The sequence below is a fragment of the Lepidochelys kempii genome, chromosome 3, assembly GCF_965140265.1.
Source record: "Lepidochelys kempii isolate rLepKem1 chromosome 3, rLepKem1.hap2, whole genome shotgun sequence".
NCBI classification, from domain to species: domain Eukaryota; kingdom Metazoa; phylum Chordata; order Testudines; family Cheloniidae; genus Lepidochelys; species Lepidochelys kempii.
The window spans coordinates 114654694-114667300 of NC_133258.1; the positions used below are offsets into that span (position 1 = coordinate 114654694).

At 41.7% G+C, this 12607-nt stretch overlaps 1 protein-coding gene across 8 annotated transcripts in view; it reads right to left on the reverse strand.

The window, feature by feature from the left end:
• Nucleotides 1–12607, reverse strand: part of RMND1 (required for meiotic nuclear division 1 homolog) — a 51763-nt gene that overhangs the window by 36576 nt on the left and 2580 nt on the right. For 3 of the 8 annotated variants that reach the window (XM_073337659.1, XM_073337662.1, XM_073337661.1), the window contains exon 2: nucleotides 1751–2259. The exons of 1 other annotated variant lie outside the window; for it this stretch is intronic. In XM_073337659.1, coding sequence (XP_073193760.1) covers nucleotides 1751–2259 — 509 coding nt within the window. Of the gene's footprint in view, nucleotides 1–1750; nucleotides 2260–3874; nucleotides 4026–5492; nucleotides 7193–12607 lie in introns of those variants that run through there. 4 more of the 8 variants (XM_073337664.1, XM_073337660.1, XM_073337663.1 and 1 more) reach the window with 4 other exon arrangements.

The window sequence follows — 12607 nt, forward strand, 5'->3', positions numbered from 1 at the left end:
GGCCTGAGTTTGTGTGACCTCTGGCATAATGTTTTGAAATATGAAAGCTTCCTCTGAAAGAAGTACTATTTCAGTACTTCAGACAGTTTGCTCTGCCTTTTGACAATGGAAAAATCACAGCTGCACCTCATATTTTTACATGCATATTCTGCTTATGGAAGTGTCAAAAAATTAAGCAATTTGTTAGTTTTGTATAGTGCTTTTCACAAGCCTCAAAAGATATGCCCAGAGTTTGTGGGACTCAAGTCAGCCGAACTGTGTTAGGGAACCCTAAGCTTGAGCATCTATATTGTACTTTAACCCTACATTAAGACTTTTCTAACCTGTGCTTGAACTTAGGGCTCTGGCGTCCACATGGCAATGTGCAGACCCGAAAAAGTAACCATATTCCAGGCTCAAGCATGGGCTTACACTGTAGGGTAGACATATGCTTCAGCCTCAGCTCAATGATAACCCCCTCTTGGTCATCATTTAGCAAAATGTTAAGTATGGTCTAGTATTCGCTGCGAAATGGGTAGCAAAGATATCTATAGACTATTGACAGTTGTTGTTAAATGGATTTCTTGATTGATTTGTTCCGATTGAATCCCACAAACATACACTACACTGGCATACTACTCATCTTTACCCCAATGCCAGATGGTTTCTTAAGAGCATACAAGTTTTTCCTTTTGAATGATTCAGTCCTCCTGCTCTGTTGATGCAGTTTCTATCCTCTGCCATCATTTGGGAGTTATTTAACCAACAGGTCTGCAGAGCTTTGTGACAAACACTACCTTCATTTATAAATGTCAGACCAAATCTTCCTCACCCAACTTATTCAAGTAGTTCTACTGATTTCAATGGAACTTCCCACATGAATCAGGGAAGCAAGATTTGTCCTGTCATTGATTATATCACAAACACTAAGTGCAATGATGTGCTTATTCTCAGACCCAGAAACTAGCTATACAAAATGTATAGCTGTCCTTCTCCAACCCCTAGGGAAATGTATATGCAACAACTATGCACTAATTCAGGACTGATTATAGGAAAATATTGTGAGCTTCCAATGAAAGGAACATTTTTGCATAATTTATTTCTCTTTAGCTTGACGTGTAACTATCCCTTTAAAGATAAGAATAGCAAAATCAGACTCAAAAAAGAAAAAATGTTATACTTCTGTTGTCTAGCTAAACAAACTTCCTAAGTATTTTTGCTTATTTCTTCCCTGAACTGAAATTTTTTTAAACCGATTTGGAAATTTATTCTGTATACCTTCATATTACTTTCTTAACAGCAGAAAAATGGAGAAGAATAAAAGCCTTTTAAATGGTGACAGTTAATCACTGAGGCAGAAAGAGAAGAGTGTTCAAGGATTAAATGATTCTGAAGAGCAGATTTTCTCTTTCAACACCTCCAGAGAGGGACACAAGCTAAATCCATTAAAAAAAACTTTTATAGCTTATTCTGTTCTAATAATATGGTTTTCTTCTCACCATTTGTGCAGTCTGCTTGCTGCATCTGCTTCATTTTAGACAATAACATTCTTATTTCTAGTGAATTTCACTTTGTTTTTCTTCTATCAGCATAGTCCTACTGTTCGTGTTCACAATCACGTATGTGAATGTTTAAATCCTCCTCCTTCCACCAAAAAAAGAGTTCACTTAATTTTATGAAAAGTGTTTGTTAAAAAAATTGGAACCTAAACTAAATTGACAGTGTTCCTTTAACATTCCACATAACAGACAACATAAGTTTTATACTTTACCTCAGTTTCTGACACTAGTGGCTGGTTAGCTCTGGATGGCTGTTTGGTCCTAGGTGCCTTCGGTGGTCTCTTAGTTGGCAGAATACTTTGTTTTGGCAGTATTTTACTAGTTGATACAACTGAGTAAGGTCTTGTTGGTATTTTCATAAACTTTCTAGCACTACGTAGTCCATGCTTGTAGTTCACGGTCCTTAGAGTATCAAAATGGTCCCTGAATGGAGGATAAACTTCTCCGATCTGGTAATTCACAATTTTTGCTTCTGACATTTGCCAATTCTTGAGTCGCACACACAGATTTGTCAAGCAACAGGTAGCAGTTTCAGGAGTGCACAAGTTCAAGTCTTTGTTTGGTGCTAGAATTCTGAATGATGCCCTGACAACATCATTGCTTAGTTTCAACACTGGATGCCTAAGTTTATGACGGCCTTGGCATTCACATATTTTCATTAAAACATGGGAACATCTAGCCAGGAATCCCAACAGTTTTACTGTCATCGCTTCTCTCTGAACTGCATAAAAAAAAAAATTTAAAAGATCAACTCTTGGAAAGAAATCACATTATGTTCAGTTGTATTTAAAGAGAAGAGTCTATCAATACTCCTCTTGCATTCTACATAAAAAAATATTGATGGTTCTGAATACTGTTCCCTAACATTTGATATTCTTCCTGAATGAGGTCAAAATGCATTTCTTGCCCAGCATCCTCAAAAGACAGGGAAAGATAATGCAGTGGTTCTTATGCTAGCTGATAGGCAGGCACTTTCAGTTAGATTCTCACACCCTTACTCACACCAAGTAGCATCTTATTATGGAGTAAGCCCCATTAGCTTCAACTCATGGATTAAGATGCTCACATTGACTAGGACATCAAACTATACAGACCTTATAGTCTGAATACTGATCTCTAACATTTATATTAGTTAGTGAACACTTCTTAAAGAAAGTCACCTACAATACATGCATGTTGTCTGACAATACCAATTACCATGCCTCACAAACAGCCCAACACAGATACAAGTGTTGTGGTTATTAATCTATCATACAGAATCCCATAAGAAACTGATACCAATTAGGTCAGTAAGGCCTCGATCCTGCAAGTTATTGCAGAAGAACTGCTTGAATTCCACCCCAATGATTTTGACAGGAGTTTGACATTGTCCAGTAACTAGCACTAACCAAAATAAAATCAGTTATGCTACAATGAGAGAGTTCCTGAAGATTTTGGACCACATTATGTGTGCCAATATAAATAAGCTGCCAGAGTTGTTCCAAAGGTGGTAAATTTAACATGCTACTAACACCTCATGAAGCACATTCCATTTATAAACAGTTACGCAACTCTAAGTCTTTCCCCACCTGCTTTTCATTATGTGGAACATTTGCCTGAAAACACAGGAGCTGTTTTCAGGCAAATAACCCTTGTAATAAGAGGCAGACAGAAACACAGCAAGTGTTTTCTTATGGAAAAAATTGCCTTTTTGGAGAACATTTTTTTGGAAAAACCTCCTGCATAGAGGCATCTTCAGGGGGTCTTTAGGCTTCTTATTAGGAGAAGGTATGCTTTTCCCTCATAGGGACATAATGCACAATGAAATTAAAACTGCACTTGCTTAGGGGTTTTTGTTTTGTTTTTTGGAATGTGCTAAGTTTTTCAAGGATGGGAGCATTCCTAATGAAATATGCAAATTAAAATTACAGTATACCCAACAAGAACCCAATTCCCAATCCTCCAACATGTATTCGAAATAATACTTCAAATTGTCATGTTCTTGTGGATGAAGAATAATGTACAAAAACACACATTGTAACAAGACCTCAATTCTGAATGGAGCATCTAGATACTAACATAATACAAATAATAATTAAACAAACAAAAACATGACTACAAAGTTAAATCCATCCGGAGGGGCAGGTAGGGTAACTCCACTAACTTAATTAATCATACCAAGAATGATTTTTTACTCAATAGTTTTAAATAAAAAACTTGCCATGACCCAGTTTAAGATTCACCAAAAAGGTCAGAGCTGATGTCAAATTTATAACAGCAAATAAAATGTAATATAAAATCATGTTCTCATTCCTCCTTTAAGAAATAATCAGCATAGTTAGTGCACTACATCTTACATAACAACTAACTGGGATAAATGTCCATCGGTTGTTTTCTGATGTCTCTACAGATTCCAGAATGCTGCTGGCACTATGTAAGTAATAAATACAAACAATAAGTAGGTTTCAGAGTAGCAGCCATGTTAGTCTGTATCCGCAAAGAGAGAAGGAGGACTTGTGGTACCTTAGAGACTAACAAATTTATTTGAGCATAAGCTTTCATGAGCTACAGCTCACTTCATCAGATGCATTCAGTGGAAAATACAGTGGGGAGATTTATATACACAGAGAACATGAAACAATGGGTGTTATACCATACACACTGTAAGGAGAGTAATCAGATAAGGTGAGCTATTACCAGCAGGAGAGCGGGGGGCGAGGGGAGAGGGAACGGACCTTTTGTAGTGATAATCAAGGTGGGCCATTTCCAGCAGTTGACAAGAACGTCTGAGGAACAGCGGGTGGGGGAGGGGGGAGGGTAGTGGGGGGAATAAACATGGGGAAATAGTTTTACTTTGTGTGATGACCCATCCACTCCCAGTCTTTATTCAAGCCTAAGTTAATTGTATCCAGTTTGCAAATTAATTCCAATTCAGCAGTCTCTCCTTGGGAGTCTGGTTTATTCCCCCCAACTGTTCCTCAGATGTTCTTGTCAACTGCTGGAAATGGCCCACCTTGATTATCACTACAAAAGGTGTCTCCCCCCCGCCCCAATGGTAATAGCTCTCCTTACCTGATCACTCTCATTAGTGTGTACGGTAACACCCACTGTTTCAAGTTCTCTGTGTATATAAATCTCCCCACTGTATTTTCCACTGAACACATCCAATTAAGTGAGCTGTAGGTCACGAAAGCTTATGCTCAAATAAATTTGTTAGTCTCAAATTGTTAGCCACAAGTCCTCCTTTTCTTTTTGCAAATAATAAGTAGTTAGTCAATCGCATTTTCAGCTGGAAATGCAACAGGAGGAGACCATGTGGTATGTAGGATTATCAAAATCTGTGAATGGATCATGGGTTCCAGTTTCTTCCACACAAGCCCTTTAAATACTATGTACTAATCATAACCCATTCTTGCACCAGCGTTCTGCATTTAGGCCTTATCTCCACTAAGCATTTTCAGAAACTCTTCCACCATTTGTCTATGACCACTGCTGCTCTACTAGTACTCACAATGGTGGGAACGTTAATGTAGACTGGATGCAGGGCAGCAGAGGTTAAAATGCACTTGTGTTCTTCCATTACCAGCACTGCTGAAGTTGCAGTGACCACTTGTGCAAGAATTTCTAAAAATATTAAGTGTATGCACAGCCTGTAGCCCAGTCCTGTAAAAACATATACAAGTTCAATAGGACTACTCCCAAAGTTAAACATGTTTTTCGATATTTGCAGACTTGTCGGATGAGGGGCTTTACACATTCAGAAGAAGAGAATCAGTGGACCAGTTGTGTGTAGTTTAATTGTACTATAGGCAGGAAGGATATAATTAGGGGCAGAGACCTATATGAACTGAGTGGGAGAGAAGAAGTTTCAAATCAGTTCTTAGGTTCTGACTAATGGAAGAAGACACAGTAATCACTTCCTCCCCAAAGGACAGAGCTCTTGTCTCAAGACAGAGAGACTCAGCGTATACCTACCCAAGTACTGCAGTGCAGACTCTTGCTACAGCAACAGAAAGGGTTTTTCTGTCTACAAAGGCAATCCACCTCTCCAAGAAGCAACAGCTAGGCTGATGGAAGAATTCTTCCACTGATCTACCCGTATCCACAGTGGGGGTTAGGTTGACTCTTCCACACCATAGAGGACTTGAAATTTTTCACAGCCCTGAGCAACGTAGGTAGCTCAACCTACATTTGAGGTGCAGACCACGCCTCACTGATCCAACTTGATTCCTGAGGCCCTGTCTACACTAGCAAGTTTCTGCGCTGTAACTCCCAAGGTGTACACACGGCCAAACCACTTAGTACACAGGAACCGCGCAGTTGTAGTGCTTTGGAAAAACCACCCCAACAAGAGGCATAGAGCTTTCTGTGCCGAGGCTACAGCGCCGCGGTGTCAGCGTAGACACCGTGGTCGATTACAGTGCTGTGATTGGCCTCCGGGAGGTGGCCCACAATGCCTGTTCTCACCTCTATGGTCATCAGTTTGAACTCTACTGCCCTGCCCTCAGGTGACCAACCGTCATCCCCACCCCGTAAATTCCTTTGGAATTTTGAAAGTCCCCTTCCTGTTTGCTCAGTGACACGTGCAGGGGTCTCAGTGCATCTTTCCAGGTGGCCTAAGGTGACGAGATGTCCCGATTTTCTAGGGACAGTCCTGGTATTTGGGGCTTTTTCTTATATAAGTGCCTATTACACCCCCACCCCTTGTCCTGATTTTTCACACTTTCTATCTGGTCACCTTAAGGTGGCCATGCCTGCTCTACACACCAGGCAATCCCCCATTTGGAGAAATGCTGAGCTGCGGGAGCTCATCAACATTTGGGAAAGAGGAGGCCGTCCAGTCACAGCTGTGCTCCAGCTGTAGGAATTATGATACCTACGGACAAATTTCACGATGCAGGACAGAAAGGGGCCATGACCGGGACACACTGCAGTGCAGGCTCAAAGTGAAGGAGCTGCGGAATGCCTACCACAAGGCATGGGAGACAAACAGCTGCTCTGGTGCTGCGCCCACGAGCTGCGGGGTCTACAAAGAGCTGGATGCAATACTCAGCTGTGACCCCACCTTCACTATGAAAACCATATGAAGACCACCGTGGATACTTCGGTGGCTCACGTGCCAGTTGAGAGTGAACTGAGCCAGGAGGAGGAAATCTTGGACAAGGATGGGGTGGCAGAGGATAACTCAGAGGCTAGCTAGTCACAGCTGTTGGATGTTGGCAAAGCACAAACAGGAGAGGCAGCCCTCGGTAAGTGGATTTGATTTTGGGAATTGCTGAAGCAAGGAGTTGGGGGCAGGAGGTTTGCAGAAAGCAGGTTTGTCTCCCACCACATGCCTAGTCTGAGTGGCGGAACAGGATGTTGATTGATTCCTTCACTTCATGGGAATCTCCCTCAGAGATCTCCAGGAAACTCTTGTGGAGATACTGGGCAATCTGCTGCCGCAGGTTCTTCAGCAGAGCTGCTTTGTTTCTTGCCCCATTAATGGTAACTTTCCTGCTCCACTATGTCACGGGGAGGGTGGGAAGAGGAGGTACCATTGCTGCACACAGGCGAGCCGCATAGGGGCCAGGGTGGAAGCAGCAGTCTTGGAGAAGACCCTCCCTCGATTCCTTGCTCACCCTCAGCAGCAAAAAGAAAAGGAGTACTTGTGGCACCTTAGAGACTAACCAATTTATTTGAGCATAAGCTTTCGTGAGCTACAGCTCACTTCATCAGATGCATATCGTGGAAACTGCAGCAGACTTTATATATACACAGAGAATATGAAACAATACCTCCTCCCACCCCACTGTCCTGCTGGTAATAGCTTATCTAAAGTGATCATCAGGTGGGCCATTTCCAGCACAAATCCAGGTTTTCTCACCCTCCACCCCCCCACACAAATTCACTCTCCTGCTGGTGATAGCCCATCCAAAGTGACAACTCTTTACACAATGTGCATGACAATCAAGTTGGGCTATTTCCTGCACAAATCCAGGTTTTCTCACATCCCCCCCACCCCCATACACACACAAACTCACTTTCCTGCTGGTAATAGCTCATCCAAACTGACCACTCTTCAAGTTTAAATCCAAGTTAAACCAGAACATCTGGGGGGGGGGTAGGAAAAAACAAGAGGAAACAGGCTACCTTGCATAATGACTTAGCCACTCCCAGTCTCTATTTAAGCCTAAATTAATAGTATCCAATTTGCAAATGAATTCCAATTCAGCAGTTTCTCGCTGGAGTCTGGATTTGAAGTTTTTTTGTTTTAAGATAGCGACCATCATGTCTGTGATTGCGTGACCAGAGAGATTGAAGTGTTCTCCGACTGGTTTATGAATGTTATAATTCTTGACATCTGATTTGTGTCCATTTATTCTTTTACGTAGAGACTGTCCAGTTTGACCAATGTACATGGCAGAGGGGCATTGCTGGCACATGATGGCATATATCACATTGGTGGATGTGCAGGTGAACGAGCCTCTGATAGTGTGACTGATGTTATTAGGCCCTGTGATGGTGTCCCCTGAATAGATATGTGGGCACAATTGGCAACGGGCTTTGTTGCAAGGATAAGTTCCTGGGTTAGTGGTTCTGTTGTGTGGTATGTGGTTGTTGGTGAGTATTTGCTTCAGGTTGCGGGGCTGTTTGTAAGCAAGGACTGGCCTGTCTCCCAAGATTTGTGAGAGTGTTGGGTCATCCTTTAGGATAGGTTGTAGATCCTTAATAATGCGTTGGAGGGGTTTTAGTTGGGGGCTGAAGGTGACGGCTAGTGGCGTTCTGTTATTTTCTTTGTTAGGCCTGTCCTGTAGTAGGTGACTTCTGGGAACTCTTCTGGCTCTATCAATCTGTTTCTTTACTTCTGCAGGTGGGTATTGTAGTTGTAAGAAAGCTTGACAGAGATCTTGTAGGTGTTTGTCTCTGTCTGAGGGGTTGGAGCAAATGCGGTTGTATCGCAGAGCTTGGCTGTAGACGATGAATCGTGTGGTGTGGTCAGGGTGAAAGCTGGAGGCATGCAGGTAGGAATAGCGGTCAGTAGGTTTCCGGTATAGGGTGGTGTTTGTGTGACCATTGTTTATTAGCACTGTAGTGTCCAGGAAGTGGATCTCTTGTGTGGACTGGACCAGGCTGAGGTTGGTGGTGGGATGGAAATTGTTGAAATCATGGTGGATATCTTTCATAATTATCACATCCTGTAGAAAGTGTGGGGACAAGAATGATTATCAGGCCCCCCCATAGTGCTGGCTCTCCCCAAGAGCCACGTGCCCAGTGTACAGCAGGGTCCGGGAAGAGTGATTTACCCTGCCCCTGCAGCTACTCACCATTTTGGGGGTCTTGTGGCTCATGTGTGCTTGCCTGGCATCAGCCAGTTAGTGACAGGTGTGAGAGTACTGGCTGTGTTTTAAATCACTGAATCAGTATTGTCTGTGTTGCATTGTACTCCAAAGGAGAAGGTTGGGTATGATCCCTGGCCATACACAAATCTTTAGCCAGCCCCGGGTCCCTCTTCTTCCTCCTCCTCTTGGGACCTTCCCTTCCCCTATCCCCCTCACTACTTTTTTTATTTGACTCTCTCCTACAGTTGTTGTCTTTTAATAAAAGAATTGCGTTGGCTTGAAAGCAATCTTTATTCTATTAACTGAAAGCAAAATGAGCCCTGCAAAGCAACACACAATTATGTTAAACCCGCATATTGCATCATGTGCACCAATACCTCTTAGCATTACAAGCACCGCACTCCCGAGCATAGCAACGAATATTAGTGGTGCTTAGCTTCAAGTTGCTGCCTCAAGGCATCCCTGATCCTTATGGTTCCGTGCTGTGTCCTGCTAATAGCCCTGGTCTCTGTCTGTTCAAACTCAGCCTCCAGGCACTGAGCTTCAGCGGTCCAGCTCTGAGTGAAGCTTTCACCCTTCCACTCACAAATATTATGGAGTGTACAGCACAAAGCTAATAAGCATAGGAATATTGAATAAGGTCCAGCTTCCCATAGAGGCAGCGCCAGCGGGCCTTTAAACTGCCAAAAGCACACTCAACAGTCATTCTGCACTTGTACAGCCTGTTGTTGAACTGCTCCTTGCTGCTGTCAAGTTGCCCAGTGTATGACTTCATAAGTCCTGACATTAAGGGGTAGGCAGGATCTCCCAGGATCACAATGGGCATTTCGACTTCCCCTCTGGTGATCTTCTGGTCCGGGAAGAAAGTCCCTGTTTACAGTTTCCTGAACAGGCCAGAGTCCTGAAAGATGCATGTGTCATGCACCTTTCTGGACCAGCCTGCATCATTTGTAAAATGCCCATGGTGATTCATAAGTGCCTGGAGAACCACTGAGAAATACCCCTTGTGATTAATGTACTTGGTGGCTAGGTGGTCTGGTGACAGAATCGGAATATGCATGCCATGTATTGCCCCTCCGCAGTTAGGGAAGCCCATTTGTGCAAAACCAGCTACAATGTCACGCACATTGCCCAGAATCACGGTCTTTCGGAGCAGGATGCAATTAATGGCCCTGTACACTTCCATCAACATGAGTCCAATGGTAGACTTTCCCACTCCAAACTGATTAGTGACCGATCAGTAGCAGTCTGGAATAGCCAGCTTCCATAGTGCAATCGCCACGCGCTTCTCCAATGGCAGGGTAGCTCCCATTCTTGTGTCCTTGCGGTGCAGGGCTGGGGTGAGTTCATCTCACAGTCCCATGAATGTGGCTTTCCTCATACAAAATTTCTGAAGCCATGGTGGATAAAAATCAATGATATTAAAAAAAAAAATCAGATTTTTCATTTAAATCGGATATTTTTTATAAAATGCTTTTTGAGGAAAAGAGTTTTAATTAAGATACATTATAGCTCAAAGATATCTCATCATAATATAGAATAGAGATTATAAATTCTAATTCTATAGTATGAGACAATATATTCAAGTAATGTTTAAAAAAGTCTTGTAAATGTGTTCCAATAGTTCATGGATTAAGGACCCAAATCTTATGGGGTTCCAGGAGCTTCTGTATAGATTATTTAGGTTAATCTATCTACCCAATGGGACTCGGTATCTTCTAGACTGAGCATCAGAGATGCTTAGTTTTGCAGTTCTCCAATGGTAGATTTGTCTCCAGAGATAACATGCTTGTTAACAGCAAAAATGTTATAAATAAAATATATAGAGGTGAGAAATAACAGACCTCAACCTTACTGTCCCTCTGCAAATTTGTGTACACAGAGTCACTCTCTTACCTCTCTCTAAAAGTGCAAAGTTTCAAAAAGTTCAATGAATAGAAGATTGTTGAGGACGGAATAGATCTGGACAAGGAGAAGAAGTCTGGAGATAAATGTGAGAAGGGAGGGACAGGCAGCAGAAACAAAAGTGAAACTGTTTGAGCAGCATATTCCAGAAGTCTTGAGGTCTTTCTGAGTTTAGCCATCATTGATTTGAGATCTACCATACTATTCTCTCACTAGAAGGGAAAATCTATAATAGCAGCAGGCCGTAAAAGAGACCCAGCTTGGGAATATTTTAATGAAGTTCCTCTACCTGTGGGTAAGACAGGCATGTGTGCAAAATGCAAACAGTGCAACAAAGAAATGCAAGGCCTGGGTTGCCTGATAGAAACATCATCATGAGAAGTGTTTCTTCTCAGGAGGAAGCTGCACTGAAGATGATGAAAGGAACATGTCTGAACTAGCAGGATCTTCAGGTTGGTAAACTTTTTTATTTCATACTTTTCTTAAGGACTGCCTATCTTCCTTCTAGACTATTCTTAAATTCTCATGTTTGAGTAAAAAATATAGTTGTTACTCTCTGGTACTATCATTTTAGGTGCAGTTGTGATAAAAAATAAATAGCTGAAATAGACAGATCTTCCTTTTACAATTTCACCTTTAAAGCAGTACTGAGTATCAGTGAATGCAATGAGTAATACTAAATGAGCAGTATAGTAATAACAAACAAAATAAGTCAATGCAATTATTTAATTAGGAGAATCCATCCTCAACATACAGGATTCTGAAGACTATCCACCTTCAAGATCACCATAATTTTCTATAGTTTCAGAGTTATCTGCTAATGATAGTGTTTCAGTCACATAAGGTATGTCACATAGCCACAGTATATCACCTGTAGCAAAAACTAAAAAACAACTCCATCATCATTCAGAAACCACCATAGACAAGTTTGTGATAAGAACCAGCAGATTACAAAAAGTAGTAATTGATTAAAAGATTGCCCGGTTTGTTTATGCAAAAAAACTCCCCTTTCCATATGATTGAGAACCCACACTTCATTAACATGGTTCAGTCATTAAGACCAGGATACAATCCACCCAACAGAGCAGATATTGCAGGCAAATTGCTGGGTAAAGTGTATGAAAGAGAAATTGAGCGGTGTGCAAAAGGTCTAGAGGGTGAAATTATTAACCTAAGTCTTGGGTGGAGCAATGTCCACAATGATCCTGTTGTATGTGCTTCTGTGACAACAGAAGAAGGGAGTGTCTTCCTTACAGAAACAATTGATACATCAGGAAATGCACACACAGCAGAATACTTACAAGTAGTAGCAGCAGTAAAAGCTATAACAAACTGAAAAAAAAATTCAAATGTCTAGTAAGCAGCTTGGTCACAGACAATGCTGCAAATGTATCCAAGATGAGAAGAAATAATTTAGGAGTGTGTGAAAAGAGTCCCAAGCTAACATATAGTTGCAGTGCTCATTTGATCCACTTCTTAGCCAGACTTCAGTGTTCCAGAAATAAAGGATAATGTTGTGGAAATTGCAAAATACTTCTGTAACAACCACTTTGCAGCAGCTGCTCTGAAAAAAGTGGGAGGAACCAAGCTAACTCTCCCACAAGACGTGCAATGGAACTCAGTAGTGGACTGTTTTGAGCACTATATCAAGAAGTGGCCTAATCTTAGGACAGTTTGTGAACAAAATAGTGAAAAAAATAGATTGCACTGTCAGAGCCAAAGTTCTCAACATTGGACTTAAGAGAAATGTTGAACACATGCAGAGTACCCCAAAGCACATTTCTGTAGCCTTGAACAAAATGCAGGGAAATAGCTGTTTTATTGCTGACGCTGTTGAAATCTCGAAGGAATTGAGTGAGATCT